The 18477-nt window shown below is 36.2% G+C and overlaps 1 protein-coding gene across 5 annotated transcripts in view; it reads right to left on the minus strand.

Moving 5' to 3' along the window:
• Positions 1–18477, minus strand: part of IARS1 (isoleucyl-tRNA synthetase 1) — a 114683-nt gene that overhangs the window by 55484 nt on the left and 40722 nt on the right. For all 5 annotated transcript variants that reach the window (XM_052776156.1, XM_052776160.1, XM_052776159.1 and 2 more), the window contains 3 exons: positions 16728–16826; positions 5146–5272; positions 129–202 (listed from right to left, as the gene is read on the minus strand). In XM_052776156.1, the coding sequence (XP_052632116.1) occupies positions 129–202; positions 5146–5272; positions 16728–16826 (300 nt within the window). The remainder of the gene's footprint in view (positions 1–128; positions 203–5145; positions 5273–16727; positions 16827–18477) is intronic.

Below are 18477 nucleotides of genomic sequence, written 5' to 3' on the forward strand. Positions count from 1 at the left end.
CACAAGTCCTCTTACTACTTTTCTATTTTCCCTAAATCAGTTTCCCTAGGTTTGGGCAAAAAAACCCCAGTATTTTTAATGTCTGCTCAACTATTTTTAATAACTAGTTAACAGACTCTGTAACTGACCTTTCTCGATGGAGATCAGTGACTTTCACTCCAGACAGTTCTTCCAATTCTGCCATTGAACCAATACAAACTACCTGTAAGTGACACTCAAGAAGTTTAGTCAGTTATTTGCACACAGTAGCAATTTTTAACATTAGACAGGAGATTTGTAGGTCAGTCAGTATCGTCCAAAGTAGCTGAAAAACCAAAAAAAATTTTGTACAAGGTTCCCTTCTTCAGTCTAACAAAGCAGCAAATTATGTTAGAGACCACTGGCCTGATTTAATACAATTCATGTCAGAATAAGCGGAGACTTTGAAGACCAAGCATGTTGTCAGATATCAAAAAAGGTGGGGTTTTGTTGTTTGGGTTTTTTTCAAACAACCCACAACAGAATCACCTCCGAAAATTCAGTGATCCTGACTTTCACATAGATAGGAGTTTCAGATCCCAGGTTCCTCTTCTGAAGCTAAGGTAAGCAACTAAATTGCTCATAATTGAGTATAAGAGTTCCATCCCAGGTACACTAAACTGTTCATATTAATGGCATCTTATTTAAAGTGAAAAAATGTGTCACAGCTAACAACAGGTTGTTAAGAAAGGTACAGACTTTTCTTTGCTTTTTTCTTAGCATGTGGATGCAATAAAACCAAAAGTTTCAGCAACAGCCTTGCATCGACGTCATGAAATGTTCATGAAACAAATTATTCTGAAAAGCTGTATGTAGGAGAGAAGGAGAAAAGCAAAGCTTTCTTTGCTTTACATTTTAATCAAGTTTTACCCTCCCATAGCCCTGTGGCCCTCTCTCATCTGGGAGGATTCAGGAGCCACGAGCTGCAGTACAAGTCTGGATTTTAGAGATCCAGTCCCACATGCTATCAGTCCAATTTCAAATTGCCATGGAAAAAACTGGGTTTTGCAAGATCTGACAGGGAAGGAGTTAAATGTACCAACATAAAGAAGCTGTAAGTAGGCTAGACATTTTTCACATAAGATAACTTTCTAAGTTGCTCTTAGGATATAATAAAGTCAGAGTACCGCTCAATTCCTATAGCTAGTCTTAAATATATGCATATGTATACACAGAGAAATTGTAACTAACAAAAAGGTTTTGGTGTATCTAATTCTGAAAAACTGTCATGAATTACAGAGAAGATAAAAACCAAATCAGACTGAGTTTCTAAGCCATGATTTTCCTAGTCCGATTCAACTGCTGATCTGTATTACTAATCACCATCTTTTATTGTTAAAAGTACTTTTGAAATGTAACTTTTTCATTACTTATCTATTTGTCTTATTTTTCTATAGGAAGTAAAGCATTACAATGACTATGGTAGTTAAGTACAACAGGGTGCAGTTCACATAGCAAACCACACTGGGGGATTGATCCCAGATAAAAATAATGCCTTTATCAACAAACTATTTTTAACCCAGATCTGTTCTTCATTCACCGTGTGGCCCCATATGCAATCGTACAAGCTCAAGTGAGCAGGCAGCAGGTGCTTCGTTCAGCACTGCTGGCAGAAGAAAAGGTTTTAATAGCAGCATGGGTAAAAAATACCCTTGGATACACTGATTACTTCATCTTCGCTAACCTTAATATTTGAACAGACTTTCACACTATGCTCTGGGTTAAAAGCTGCCCATTAGTTGTTGCTTTTTGAACCAAGCATTTCAATAATTAAGTAAAATTCCAAGTACTGGATGCATCTGCAGCACTGCAGCGAGAAGAAATAACCCCAAGTCCACATGAAAAATCCAACAACCAGCAGAGGAATGCTAGATATCACCATACTGAATAAGACTGCCTCTGTCCAAGTCAGAAGGATGGAGCTACTCAGTCCCAAGGGTAGCTCATTAGATACTTGAAGGCAAGAGAACAATACAGCAAGTAGATGCTAATCAAATCTGATCCCTCATTAGGCCGCACCCACTTGTTTCTGCAAGGAACAAACTGGTGTATGCTCTCAAATTAAAGCTATTGCTTTGGATACATTTCTTCAATAGTGGTGTCTACTTTAGTAGCCTGGCCCCTTTCCCTACCAGTCACTTGTTCCTCCTCCATTTTATTTTTTCAGCCACATCAACTACAAAACCAGCTATATCAACATTTAGTAGCAGACAGTAGAGACTGAAATAAATAGGCTGGGACTGGGGGCTGTTCAACCCTGTTTCAGCATGACTGAGACCTAATGTGAAATCAGAGATCAAGGTTAAATACTTCTAACAAAATGAACATTAGTATTATGTCCAGGATTATCCACGTAAATAGGAAGAATAAAGCCATCCGGCAGTATTCATGGACCTCAATGTTCCTGTGATATAGTCCTGCAGTCCCTATTAATAAAAATGTTTGCATATATTGGTTTGTCATTTCAGCTCTGTTAAGTACTTATAACGAAAGAGTAAGGAGTGTTCATAGGAAGAAAGAAGTCCATGTAGTGTATCAATATATCAGCACGACATTCTGGGATCTTTAAAAAACATCTTCTGAATAGTAATTAGTAAAAGAAATGACTGCTAAGGTCAGCTAAAAGTAGCATTCTTAATGCAGACTTAAAGCAGACCAGACACAGACCTAGAGAAGTTCCCTCACCCTTCAGGAGAGCACAGCCAGAGTCCTCTTATTCCAAATCTGTTAGGCCAGACCGAGTGCACCAAAACAAGCAGAGGGTTAACAGTTTACGTGAGTGACAAGCAATGAAACAATCGGAGAATTTCTGTAACATCACTGAATATTTACTACTATAAATCTGTATGCAAGTCCTGTAAAATTAGCCTATGTCCGCTTTATCAACTTGGGTGCTCTATTAAAAAACGTTATTATCTAATCCAAATGAGATGTGTTCTTCCACTGAGGAAATCATTGAGATTTGAGAGCTTAAAATGATAAACTCTCTGCAAAAATATGGCAATAAACACAAGCTTCAAAATTTGACTGCCATTATGTGTCTCTACCTGATAATTATGCTAAAATAAAACTAAAATAAAAGCTAAAATAAAGCTGTGGGAAACCAGATATTGATTTGTAATAAAATTCACTTTAATACCAATTAATTCACCTTACTGTGTATTAAATAAGGAACTGTTATTACTTCTCCAGGATTTAATATGCATAGCATAATTGCACGCGACAAAGCGTTCTTTTGAGAGCAAGACATGAAGAGGAGGCTTTGCAATTTCACATGGCACTAGGCTGCAGTAAAACTGAAGGAAATTTTGAGTGAGTATTATTTCTATATGAGAGCAGATGTCACTTGGGCCTTACGTTCCACATCAGTTCCAATGGTATTTAATTTTCAAGCTATATCCCATGTGCATAAAGAGAGAGTGAATATTAAAAAAAAAAAACAAAAAACAACCCTAACTGAAATTTAGCATGGTCCAGAAGCCATACTCAACTATTGAAGCATGACATTCAGGCTCTAGAGTAAACAGAAGTGTATAACATCTACTGATAAAAATAATAGATCTGTTGGTATTTCTATCATTATTCAGAACACCAAGCCCTGAGGAATATTTGCAGCTAATTTCAAACGAAAGGTCAATCTTCCAAGCTAGACATCATATTGTTATTAAAAACAAACAAATCAAACCTAAAAAAAACCACAAAAAAATCTGTACATCCAGGAATACAGACATGGGGAAACCGAACAGAAAATGAAATGTTATTAGAGGCAAGGAGTGGGAGTAATGTAACCTTTACACAATCTTTTTCAGCTGTAGAATGAAGTCTTGAAATACTTTAGCACAAAACTGAAAGCCTTTTCTCCATCTAAAAACCTGTTATACCAAACAAGGGACTTAATTTTTAACATCCATTCAAAATTTTTAGGTATAAACTATCAGTCTTTAAACTAAACTTTAACTGTTCTGAGAGACAGAAGCAGTTGGTTTGCCAGTAATTTACAAACATGCTCATAGCATACATAGAATTAAAATGCCAAGGCTTTCTTAGATATTTAAATTATAATTGCAAGGAGTATCTCCCTCCCTCCCCCAATATCTCCCTGCCTATCAGCAAGATTTCCAATGAAGAGGAAATAAAAAATGCTTTATGGTGCACATCTAACCAATAGTGCAGTTTAAGACAATAAAATACTTTTCTAACACACGTTTTCTCCTAGTTGAAGTCTTCCACATCTAAAATGAAAAGTAAACTTTTTCAAATCAAGGGAGATAAAAATAAAGGCTTGGGGTGTTGCCATCAGTATTTACCTTCCATGGACATCCTGCCATTGATTACCATTTCCTATTTCCAGCATGAGGAAGACTTATCATACAAGTCTAATGGAACTAACCCACACAGGAAAAAAAAACAAAGAACAAAACAAAACAAATCCCTAACAACCCCAATTTTATCTTCAGAAACAGTTTTAAAACTTGGTGTTTGACACTTAGAAAACAGCAGTCATCAAAACTGTGTGAAGTATTCACTTGTGCAGTTAGCTTTATGCTACCAACTGCAGGGTACCTTGCAACTTCAAAAACCTCATTTCTAGTATTCCTATTATACACTTTCATAATTCCACTAGATTCATATATTTACAGTCTGTTACATTCACATTTGTAGCACTACAAATATATACTTTCACTGTTCTACTATGGTGGGCTTGCTTTTACACCTTCAGCAATTCATTTGGCTTGAAGTAACCAAGCATCAGAATTTCAAAAGCAGACAAAAAGGACCGAGTAAAAAAATCTCTTCCTTGCCATTTTCTCCCTGCATTTGTTACTTCGATTAGATTTACCATCACTGCAAATTCTTCCAGGAAAGATAAGATTAATTCTAATATAAAAAACAAGAAAAATTGCTTGCAGTTTTCAAGTAAAAGCAAAGAAAGCAAGTATGGGCACACAAATGCATGCATACATATGCATATATCTATAACCTATTATAGATATACATATAATGTCAAGACGTATTAATAGAACTTCAGACTGCAGCAGCCAAAGATATAACAGTCTATCAAAATAAGCAAACAACATATACAGACAGGCTTTTCTGTCAACTGAAAAGTTTTGTTTTCTTACTCACCTCTTCAAAGTCGTCACTGACCCACAAAGGGATGGGTGTTCCCCAGTACCGGTTTCTAGATATAGCCCAATCTCGTGCATCTTTAAGCCAGTTCCCAAAACGTTTTTCCCTCACAAAATCTGGAACCCTGTTCCAAAAATACAAAAAGCATTCTTTTATCACTACATTCCACTTACAAGAAAGCTAGTAAGAACGCTTATATTTGAATTCATCCACAAAACAAGTTGATTTCAGCATATTGCATGAATTGGAGCACATTCAGCACTGGCTACTGCAAAGCCTACAGACTTGCTGCCAAAGACATAACACCATTTCTTCTGCCTTTCTTTGATCTTCAGGTAAGCTATAGAAGTGAAAAATACCATGTTTATTTTACTCTAAAATAACTCAGTAAAAATATGTGCAACATACAATAGATTCATTAAGGATGAAACAATGGCCAAAAATCCTCAGGATAGTCCAACACTGTAGGATTATGGCTAAGGGTGGATAACATATTTTATTTTACATAAAGAAAAAAAACACCAGTTACTGATTTGGGTGCTGAATGAAATTACAAAGTTTCAAAAGCCTGCAGTAATAGCATCAAAAGGCACCTTGCATTATGCATGAGCATCCAGGTATCTGCACATTACTTTTAGACTTTCAGAATAAAGAAATCTCAAGTTGATACCTCCTACAAAAAAGCCTTTTCATGCTATTTATCACCTCCACTTTTAATTCTCCCATTAAAAAACAAAACACACACACCCCCAAACACAAAACCACATCAATGCTTGCTAAAAACTCATTCTGAGCACTAATGGGATCTGAGGGATGTTAAAGACAAATCTTCATCATATGGAAGTGTCTTAGAGCTCCAAGGCTAACATCAGAATCTGATACCTAGCAAGTTTCCTAGATATGCTCAATGGCCTGATGGCTGATTAGGAACCAATTGTTTTCTCCTATGATGTAAACAAATAATTAACTATTTATACAAGGATTATATGGCAGGTGAGGAAAAGCAATGGGTTTTGAGGTCAACAGTAGACTCCCATCATGCCTAAATGTGCATTAAAAAAGCCCAACCTCAAATGAAACTCACAGGAAGAATAACCTTAAGACAGTGTCATAGATGCACAGAAGCTGTGAATGAACAGCTAACAATAATACAAATTAACTCTAGAATTGAGTTATTGAGCAAGCCACGGCAAGTTTTTCTGGGTTTGTTTTTCCAGTGTAACTAGAAGGGCCCTTCCCAAAGTTTGAGCTGGATTTAGAAACCCAGAGTTTCTAAAGGAGGAGCAGCCAAACTACAGAAAACATATGGTCTCTTCTACCTTTTCTTTTTGAAGCTCTTGGTCCATTTTTAATCACAGATCAGCCCCAAGAGCAACAAAGATAAAAGAATCCTTTAGAGCAAAAATTAAAGGAATCGATTCACATGACAGACTAAGGGTAGGACTTGGCCCTGCAGAGGGAGATTTATGAAGTAAGTGTGACCATCCCTCAAAAATCTACTGATGAAAATGAAAGCTACTGTCTTTTAAAAGCTTTACCCATGATGACGACACGTGGAGATCTGAAGGCTTCTTGATGCCAATGTCTCAGGTGGCTAAAACTACCATTAAAAGACTCACTAAATATCAGCTCGAAGTTTCACAGCTTCACTAGTTACTTCCAGATTTACTTTCAGCTGCAAAGTTATCTTCTGTAACATTTCTTAAACAAAAATTTAATATAAAAAAATACTTTAAACAAACTCAATGACTAATGTTTCGCATGACTTCTGTATCCCTGCTTTGAAATTTAGAAATGTATGCAGGCTTTTGCAATTTGTTTTAGAGTGGGACTCATTACTATTAACTTTTTGTGGTGACCTTAAGAGACCCTGTCTCCAAACACAAGTGGAAACTGTACAAAGATCATTAGCATTTGCCTAACATTCCACTAATGTGGAAAACTTCTCTTTACATCACTCCTAAACAAGTTTCCATTTTTCAGAAGTTGTTAGACACTGATTAGCTGAAATTATTAGTCCCATTTAACATAGCTGGAGGCTGAAACAATCCCCCAATGACATTAAAATGCTAAGAGTTTCGACTGCCTCCTCAAAACATGCATGAAAAATTAATTTTATCCCCAACGTGGACATTAACCACAAAAATGTATGTGGTGTGATCTCTCTCTCTCTGAACTAAGAAAGCATATCATTTACCTCTTCCGGTAAAATTGTCTGACCCTGCTGTCAGTTTTTAATGGAACATAAAACACAAACCACTTCATCTACTATGAACCACATCTGCAACAATGATTTATGGCTCTTTAGAGGTACAATACAGAAATAACACTGACACAGCCATCAAATAAAATAAAAAGAGCCTGTATCTCAAACACATTTTGAGCCCATCACTCAAAGAAAGTGTTACTTAAAACAATCGGTTCTTACCACCACACAGATGCTGCCCATAGATGCTACCCAGATACCGAACAGCAGATACAGCCTCCAACTGGGAACAAGCTAGAGGAGGTATCTGCAGCAGAGAACAGCCTTGCCAGTCACACAGTTCAAGGCTGGAGCCTGTTTCTTTTATTTAGTCTCACTAATTTAGCTACAGATATCTCAGTCTGACACTTCTGACTTACCTACGTATCATAAGAAAAAAAAAAAAAAGGTGCCTTATAAGCACCTTCTATTTAAATATTTCACTAGGCTGGGAAGACAGAACAGAGTACACTCAACAACGTTGTTACCAACACCTGATCATTATGTTACACCAACTCCAGGTTAGTGTTTCTATAGGGTTTTTTTCCATTTCTTTTTAATCCTCTTCTCTTAAGATATTTCCTTGGTATACTTCTCTGGTTAAATTTCAATAAAGATAACATCCTGCCCCAGGTATATATTATTAGTTAAGGAAGCATTTTTTACTCTTCCATCTACACAAAGCAATGATTTCTTAAATTTGCATAAAAATAGTTTGGTTTATGCAATTAAGGAGAGTGAGGACAGCCTGAGGAATGCTGCCCTCCGGTGAATTCTGATCCCTTTTCTCCCATGCAGTAACTGAAGAAACTTGGCCTCACCCTAAGACTACACTATACTGTGTTTAATCTATCAGCCCACAGTCTTCCTCATAATTCCCAGTTAATTTTCCCATCTGTATATCCAGGTACATTGCAAACAGAATTGTGACTTTGATAAGACTGTGACAAAACTATGAATCACTATTGACGCTGGTCCTTAGCTTTCAGAAAATTTTGGGCTGTGTTAAACACCGCTTGCCTAAACCCAAAAGCTGACAGTCCCCTGAAAGTTAATGGCTGAACAATTTGCCAAACACTGACCTCTGTGCATCAAAACTGTCCTCACAGCAAGGATATTTAGAAGCTTTAAAAAGAATAAAGAGACAAAAACAAAAGCAAGGCCACCCACATAAATATTCCTATTTTACAACACAAAGATATATGAAAAAAAGCCCTTTCCCACATGCCAATACACATGCTTTTCATGTTTAATTAGGTCTCTATCACAAACCCCCTTCAGCTTGAAAGCACAAATTTCAGTTTTATGCTGGTGACTACTGAATTTGCAGTTGGGTGTGACAAGCAAGGTGACTAGTGCTACAGCCCGTTTAGAGCAACCCACTGCTAATAGCACTGAATGGATTCAGATCTCAGCAAAGGTCAAGCTCCAGCATCAAATAGTTCCACAAGGTTGCAAGTGAAATCAAAGCAGCAACTTCTCTCCTAATGCAATCCTGCTGCAGCTCCTAAAACTGTGCTGTTATTCCTAAAACTCTGCTGTTAGGAACAGGTTTTTTTATTTCTCAACTGGCCTACAATTTGTGTTGGTTTTGACCTTCAAATTTCTCTGCAAAATGACACAGATAGGATATCATACTTCTTTCTCAAACATTTAGCAAGGTTAAGGAGGCTGCTATCTCAGCAGGTTATGAAGCTCTTGATTCATGTGTGTAGAATAGTGTGGGATAATAGCTATTTCTACTTTCTTGGCACCCAGGATAGTGTGCTAAATAAACCTCAGGATGCAGACATTTCAGCAGTTGAAAAGTTCAGGGAACTGAACTTCACAACACAAAGGAATAAATATTGATTTGTCAAATCATAAATTAGGAAGATTTTGAATGGAAGTACAGCAGTTTCAACCCGTTTGAATGCTAATTTCTATCTTATTCTCCCAACATCAAAAGTCCATCGTAACAAGTTAGAAATGATGAAAGTTATTAATTCGCTCCAAATTTGTATGTCCATTTTTGACTGTTTATTCCTATTTTTTGATGCAGATTTGGGGTTTTGCTAAATTTATGCATTGCTAAGTCCTCTGCACAGTGAACTCCCACATCCTTTCTTAGTAGCTACTCATTTTCTTAGCGTCTAAAATAAAAATTCCATTTGAGAAGCAAAAAAACCCATGAAGAACAAAACAAAATGCAGTACTTTAACAACATTTATTAGCTTATCACAACAGAAACTGTCATCTTTGCCTTCAAAGTCTATGTACCACTCAGCATCCAAGTCACACAAGCAAAGTGGGCGTGGATTTGAAAATAGCAAATTAGTGACCATCTTCAATCACAGAGCATGAATGGGTGCAGTAACAGTAAGTTATCTGCTGAGCTAGTGACTTCTCATCACCAATTAATACCCAAGGAACAGCACCAATTAAAATCAGTGTATTTGCTTTCTGACTGAAAAAAAAAAAAATTGAAATTATTACATAATCCAGAAGGAAACTTATTAAAAGGATTAAGACATCTGTTCCTTTTCTGTACATATATTTTGAAGTCTCTCTCTTGTGATCATAACACAATTGCAAACACTGAATTCAACTTATTATTCCATTTCAAAGCTCAGATGTGCTCTGCATGACTCTGTGTTGGCTCACCTTGCCCTAGTCACAGGATATGGGAATTCTGTCTCAAAGCAGTACTGTCCCTCTTTTCTGTAAACACAAACATCACTGCTGAAATACACAGCTGTCAAAAACTGCCACAGCAGAAGCCTCATACATTTTATCATCAATTTAACATTAAACGCTGTTTAAGACATTACATAAAGATATACTAATCCTTTCTCACTCTTCATCATTCTTCTCATCAGCTAATTTTATTCATTACATTCTTTGAAAAAGCAGAGGCTTTATGTATTGGGTAAGATTTACTTCATAATTACTAACTGAAGGAAGCTTTTAGCTTATGAATTGTTTGAAAAAGTCCCATGAGTTAGACTATGAAGTTGATAAACAAACCACTAGCTTAAATAGTGTGAATTGAGAAATCTAATACCAGATTAGCACACAGCATCTGATATGTTTGGTTCTGAGAAGATAGTCCCAGTTCTATCCTTTCATTTAGCGAGCTGGTAACTTTTTAAGTGACACCTGAAAGCAGGAATCACTTATCTGCCTGGAAAGGAAGAAGTCATTCTTCCAGAAGATAGCTGAGTTGTAACAGCAAAACCAAAGCTGATTAAGTAGTTATCCCATGTAATTTAACTAAATATGTAGGGATTTATTTAAATTCATAGCATAACAGTTGGGGTTTTTTTGTTTTAGGTGTAGAATTTGCTTTTCTTCTTAAACATTAACCAATCCTTAGAAGACAAAGTCTTAAATTCCATTATGTTAATTTACTCTAATAACAAGCCTCCTTCAACGTGCCCTCAAATTGATTTTTAATGGTTTTTAATTCAAGGAGATAAAATAAGCAACTACTCATGCCCTTTTGACACTTTAATTAGTGCCAATCTATATCATGGACCTAATTAAACATCGGGGAAGGCGGGAGGGACAAAAGGGGAAGAGAGAGGAAAGGTCAGCTGTTTGCAAAGCACGCAGAATTTCCACTGCAGCAGACTCTCTCCTCCTCAATTCAGGAAACCTTATTAGAATGGTGCACAACCACGTACCCCACACAAGTTCAGGTTGCCTCCACCAGTGCAGGAGAATTTTCTGCTTATATGCAGCTTACATTTGCTAAATGAATAGTGCTTTCAATCATGTTGATATAGCAATGTTTTTCTTCACTCTTTTATCCTGGTTCCCATAGCAACAAACACTTTAGCGTGAGACTGCAATGCTGCTGCAGTCTGCATCATAACCCTGTCGTCAGCAGTGCACAGCTGCTTGACAAGTCAAGATTAAGTGAAGCCGTAACCTCCAATTCTTTGTTACACTCATATTAAAAAAATCCTGATATATTTTATTTGTATGACCCAGACACCATGCTAATTGCTATTAAAATTCTTAATCTTACCAATGACAGCAAAAACCCCTGTGTCCTGAAGCCAGTGAGAAATGAAGCTTTCACTTTTCTTCTTTCAGCATAGTTTCCTTCAGCATATTCTAACATTTATAGTTACAAAGTACTTTTATACAGCATCACCACTTCGGATTCATTTCAATTTATATGTATAAATATGTCTGCATTCCAGTAACAGTGGCAGGCATTCAACATACTCCACATGCAGCTAGATTCTGCCTAAGAACATGGTACGATAACTGCTTAGTGAACTGACATTTGGAGTCTTTATTTAGTAAGGTATTACTTGAACCAAACAACAAGCTTTTGATGACCATTCACTGGGACTGAAAAGATACCTGCTGTATTCATGACATAACTGGCAATCTCTGCTCAAAAGGCTTTGAGAGGAAACAGCAAGATTAGGACACAGTAGAACACAAGCCATCAAAATCAACTGGAACAAGCCTCAAAATTCACTTCTAATCCTCAACTATGTCTGATAAGAGCTAGTAATAAAATCTTCTCACTTGCGCTGCTTTAAATTAGACAAACACAAAGCTAACCCTGCAGCAATTTTTTTTTCCACCTCCTACTGTAGGCAATGACACTAGTTCGAATTCTTCCTCGGGAAATGTTGCCATCTAGTGACTGCCCGTTGCTATACACTTCATAATAGCTACTAGACAGAAGACCTAATTTGTATTCACGTTTCCCGAGTAAGGAAAGTGCGATCGATGATTCAAAAAGAAGAGTTACAATTGCATAGTCATATTAAAGAAAAAAAAAAAAGGGTGGGGGGTGGGTGGAAATCCACACACACACAAGATGCATTTAAAACTGTTCAGATGAAATGTATTTATTAATGCTAACAAACTAGGAAAGAAAATATCCTATGAGACATTCTAAAAAAAAAAAAAAAAGTAAAAGGAGGAAAACAAAGGTCTCAGTAACTGATTTTCTTCCATTATGCTACAATTCTGTTATGACTTACAATTCTGTTGCCCCTGCTACAGACTGGGATTTCTCATCTGCACAAAAATGACAAGTTTAGTACAACAAGCGTTAAGCTTTCCATTGCAGATGGGCTCTACAGCCCATCTTCTGCACACCCTAGCAGCCTTAGGGTTTATGATACAAGATAGGCTTCATTTGTGATCAAATCACACCTTTCAAAAGGTGGGAGACAGTTTGCTGTTCAGCGAAGATGGCGGCTGGTCGAAGAAGATTAGAAAGACCAAGATCAAAAGCTTCTCAAAAGATTAACGTGTTTGACGCATGTGAAGACACTGGGTCTGAGTGCTCATACAGGAACAGCAGGAAATGTGTGCAAAATTCACACTTTGTAAACCAGGAAATTCACTTCTAGCAAAAAGGCCTATTGGATGTGTTCTGTGTTGTATTTTCAAATAAGAACTAACAGTTTAAGTGATGAGAGTTAAAAAAAGGATACCTTCAACTATGGACCTATACATCAAGCTCTTTATTACAATGCTTGCATTTTTCAATGCCAAGAAGATGCAAGAACAAAAGACTTGGCTTCTTTGAAGTCCCTTACTGTCTTTCGTCACTGCTTTCCTTCCACTGATGCTCATTCTTCCACTATACCAAGTGCTGTATATCTTATGTAAATAATGTCAGAACTGTGCAATAGTCTCTAACACTAGAAACTTGTCAACAGTTTGAGGTAAATCTTTCAGGAGCTGCTGAAGGAGAACTTTAAGTGAAGGAAGTTTTTAAAAACTAAAAGTAAAAAAAATAGAGTTCAAAGCTGGTATTTAAATACAAACTACACAGTCTACAGAACCTTTTCTATCGGCCTGCAAGTATAAAAATAATACATACATGGCTAGAACTGTAAGCTACAATAGTTTAGAAACGTAAGTATAAATTGCACTAATATACTCCTTACAATAACTTATAAATTTTTAATTTATACCAACTTTGAACTCTGTGATGATAGGAATTAGTGCTATATTATACAATGGAATCTAAGGTGGCATGGTTTAGTTGCTTGTCTGTGGTTATGTAGGAAATGCTCTTTCAACAAATCATTCTATAAGACAAGAGTTACAACAATTAAGACTGACATCCAGACCACTTACACCAGGGACCCAGCTTTGGTGCTGTATCTAACTCTCCATATCAACATAACAGGAAACCAAGGTCTGAATGGTACAACAGCTGAATTTGCCCCTCTTATCTCAAGTACCACAGTATTAGGTTGTCTGAGTACAAAATAAGAGATACCCCCTTTTTTCTTTTTTTTAAATTTAATTTTTTTTTTTAAATAATCTCTTCTGCCAGTGGTGTGGTAGAGTACATTAACATTCAGTAAGGGATCTTGGATTAAAGACTGAAACACAGCCTCTTAAGAATACTGTTCCAATTCTTCATTTTCAGCAACATCCAGCACAAGTTACTTTCCACTCTGATCAGAATAAGGTTGGGAGAAAGAAGAGGATTTTTTTTGGTTTCTGATTTTACAAAAATGCTGGGACATTACTCATGTAATCATTCTTGAAAGCTATAGTTAAGTTCATTTTGAAAAATGAAGATACAGTTGCTCGCTTTAATAATTTTGAATAACTATGGCTTTATCGGTAGGCTAATTCATTAAAAAACTAATTAGAAATGCAATCAGGTTGCAAAGTTTGTCCAACTATGTTTAATCTATTTCATCAAAAAGGGTATCTATAAAGAGTGCAGCTATTCTTAAGGGACAATATACCTATCAGTCATTTATAGGAATAAAAAAAGCAATACAGTCAAACTCATTTTGCAAAGGTTAATATAGTCTGAAAAGCATTTATCCCAAATTTTCTCATTTTCAGGACATGCTGAAGCCCCAGAGAGTCCAAAAATAAATTTTTAAAAAGCTAGGTATTATTCCTGTGACACTTTCAGAGACCAAGTCTCTTCAAAAGCAAAAAAAGTAGGTTTTGTGAAGGATGGAGTTCCCAAAATTTAAATAAATGAATACTGAAGAAGGTTAGCATTCTCTAAACCAGCTTAAGAAGTTACACCCCAAACAAAACTGACATCAGTGGAGAACATAGGAAGAAAACCTTAAAAGCAATGCCTTTTTCTTTTAAAAAGCTAGATTTTAAAAGCCATCTTTATGTAACAGAAGCCATCAAGTATTCAAACTAGTAATTATGAAATCACATACTGGAAATATGTATTAATATTATTTTACTAATCATTTGGTGATAATACATCTCTACTTGTAGCCATATTCCCTACAAAAAGATTCTTAAAATCTCTAAGGCCATACTGTTTTGAGAAACATCCTGAGGAATTCTGTTGAGACTCAAGAATTACCTAAAGGACAAATGGTTTCTTTAATTCCAAGGCGTGTTGAATATTGCCAATTCATACATTTGCCTAGTCTTTCCACCCAACCTTTGCAACCTTTGCTCTTACATTTGGTTCTACTTGTATCCCCACTATTCAACACTTAGAAAAAACACCACTTAAAACACAAATATGTAGACGAAGTAGGGTTCAAACTGTTTATTCATTCTTACTAATGTTTCCTGGATGAGTGGAGGTCACTTAGTTTTGCTTTTCCAGAAGCAAAGCTTCAAGAAGAAACTATCTCAAACATTCAAACACTTCCTTAATAGGATCATTACATTTTTCTTACGTTCGTGTGAAAATTAAGTATGCAGGTCTACTGTCAGTCATCAAAACAGTAAAAGCATCTTGAGAAAGCTAATTAAAGCTAAGAACAAACACTTTCACCCCCTCTCCAGCTTATTTTCCCCAAAAGAAGGATCACAGTATGTTCTGTTATGGAAAACAGAAAGCAACACTTACTAATCTATAAAATCTTCTTACATATCCAGACTGGGCATGTGCTGATTAGCAAGCCAACGCTGCAGCATTTTTGGACAGTCTGTATCATGGATCACTAACTTTTCCCACATATTTCAATATTTACAGTGCTTGTACCACGTAAGCAGTTATGCAAAATCTGCTCATGGAGAATTTAATTGCTAACTACTGTCCATGAAAAAACACAGCATAAGCTGTAATTGTTCACTGAAAACTGAGTCACCTTCTTTAAAATCATTTCAGTTGCTGAGCAGAGGCACACAGTGGTAGAATCCCAACTCTCCTACAGTCCTCATACGGAAGGACTGAATGACAACTGAAACGGCACACAGTACAACTGAATGAGGCTGTAACCTCCACATTTTCCCCACCTGGTCTCAACTTCTCAGGTTTTTTTATGGGAGGAAAGGGAACAAAAATAAAGGTTAGGGAGGTGGAGAAGATGGGGTCCTTTCGTTACTAACACACCGTAAACCCACAATTGACTCTCAAAATGGCTACCGTCACCAACAGTTCCCTCTTTCTGCTAATTTAATAGTGCATTTAAATTATCTAAAACTTATCTGTTGTTTTCTACATAAATTTCACACAAATATTTTTCACATTCCCTATACACATTTAAAGATTTAATTTTTGCCATTTGTAGAGAATTTTTATTTCAACCTCTGAAACTGAGTTTACTTACAAGTATTACACAAGCTAGGGCAGCTGGGTTGGGAGTTTTGTGGGTGTTTTGGGGGGAAGGTGGGTCAGGGTGGGGGTGTTGGGTTTTTTTTGTTCAAATAAACCTATGACAAAGTAATCAACCTTATCTGTAGTAACTAGATGAAAAGGAAAAAAAAAAAAAAAACAACTTATCATCATCTAAAACTTAGTTTAATTTAGAACAATATATACCCAGAGTTTAGCTGCCTAAATTCTTCTCTCTAGTGGACCCTTTTGGGAGGCTTAACTGTGCACTTCCATGTTTCCGCAGATTGACTTTCCTTTGCGGTTTCTTTCATGCTGAATTGCTTAAGATTGTATAACACAATTTCAGAATACTTTTAATGATCCAGTAATGTTTTTCACTGTAAATTATTAGTACGTATTCAATCTTACTTACACCCCCTAAAATGTATTTCTGGGATTTTACACAAGCAAAGAATGCCTTCTCAACACAAGAAAGGAATAGTACACAAACATGTTCAAGCACTAGGCTGATATGCAAATAAGCAGGTTTTATCTGTTTATGCCAGGAAGACTATCCCATTGCTCTACCAGTTTGAGGCACACTTGTGAAACCTGAGATAAAACACTACTTAAACCTGGTTACTAGCCCCATTCCAGTAACGTTGGTTCAGAAAGACAGAATGAAAACATGAAGTTAAGTGAGCACACTAACAGTGAAATAGAGCTTTGTGGAGTTCCAGCATACATACACACAAGCCCACACACACACCCCCCCCCCCCCAACCCTGGGCAAAGAAAAAAAAAAAAAAATGCAGGAGACATTACCAGTAGCATTGTGCATTATTCTCCAGTAGCTTCTCCACCATGTGCTCCACTCTTACAAACCAGCTTGGCACAGCTTTGTAGATCAACGGAGTGTCTGACCTGTAGAGGGAAGGTGATGGGAAGGGAGCAAAACAAACAAAAACATTTTCAGTGCTACATTATTTATAAAGTACTCTTTAAAAATGTATTTTTGCACACGACAGTCCCCTTTCCACAGATTGAATTCATTGTTCCTGAAATATTATCACAGTTACAAAGGTTGGGTTTTGTTTTGTTTTTTATATTACACAAACTGTTACACTTATGTGAGCTACTATTTTAAAGTCAAATCTTAAAAAAATTTTTTTGGAAAGCCTTCAAACCCAGCAATTTAAGGAATTTGTATAGCAAGAGAAATCAAGAGAACATATAAACGATATTTGAATTTGGAATTTATGTTCCTACATAGTACAATATGAACTTCAGTAACTATTAAAATGAGTCATATTCAAGTCTTCCATGTAAGCTCATTCTGTATCTTTTTTTATGTGTATATCAACCTGAAAAACTAGAAAAAATTACGCTATGTTTTTATTATTTGCATTTAAAAGAATAATAATAAACCATAAAGATGAAGTAATAGTACCCAGGGTTAACTATAAGAATGTCCCATTCCAGAAGAAAGAAAGAAAGAGATTCAGGTAAGTATATAAAAGTAAGAAGTTATAGAGACATCTTAATATATTCCTTACTTCAACATTCAATGAAACAAAAGCCATATGGGTTGGGGGCAGTTTCAGAACTTGGGATTGCTTAGAAATGGTAGCACTATAGGGCAGAGTGTACAGACTGATAAACTCCCTAAATTACCTAGTAATATTAGTACCTCCAAGCATCTGACTGCATTGTGACTCAACCTGATCTCTTATTTGTCAGTTCCATAATACAACTGCTTAAGGTCTTGATAGATTGTTCATGTAGCATACATCCTTCTAAAGGATCCAGTGATGAAATAGTGTGTAAAAGTCATTATAGGAGAGTTCAGACATTTCTAATCCTTCACATCCACCCTATTATTCCAACTTTAAAAGGGAGACTGAGCCCTAGGGGATGGAATCTGTCTACAGGTACAGAGCAGCTTCAACAACACTGGGACAAGAAGCTCATTCTCCCTTAGTATCAATCCACCCCACAAAATGTTTCTTAAAATATTCCTTTTGTTTAAGTTGCTCTGCCTCAGAACTTGGAAATACGCTTGCTCAATAATAATTTGCAAGCAAAGACCCTGAGAAACTACTGTTACCTCCTACATACAGTTGTTACTGTAAACAACCCATCTTAAAAGTTTAATTCATTTTATTTATATCCATAGCAAGGACTCATTTGAAGTGCACAGACTATTGGAGATTATGAAGTAAATTAAAATTGCTACTGTGGAAGCACTTCCTAAAGTTACACCTGCCTAACGAACAGAATAAAAAAACAAACAAACAAACAAAAAAACAAAAAAAAACAGCAAAGGTTGCTCAAACCTTAAAAAAACTGCACTCACATTGCATAAAGCCCAATAATAAAAAACACATTGCTTCTCTTAATACTGTATTTCAAAAGGTATTTCCTTTTAACTATAAGCAATACATTTCAATCTGTATCTTTTAAGAGTTAAAGTATCTATAACCTTACAGGAAATGGTGAGAGCTCAAAGTAGTAATAATAATGTAGTAGTTTTCTATCTATTAAATGCAAACATACTAAGCTAGGATGTTCTGCT

Source organism: Harpia harpyja, chromosome Z (assembly GCF_026419915.1).
Source record: "Harpia harpyja isolate bHarHar1 chromosome Z, bHarHar1 primary haplotype, whole genome shotgun sequence".
Taxonomy (NCBI): Eukaryota; Metazoa; Chordata; class Aves; order Accipitriformes; family Accipitridae; genus Harpia; species Harpia harpyja.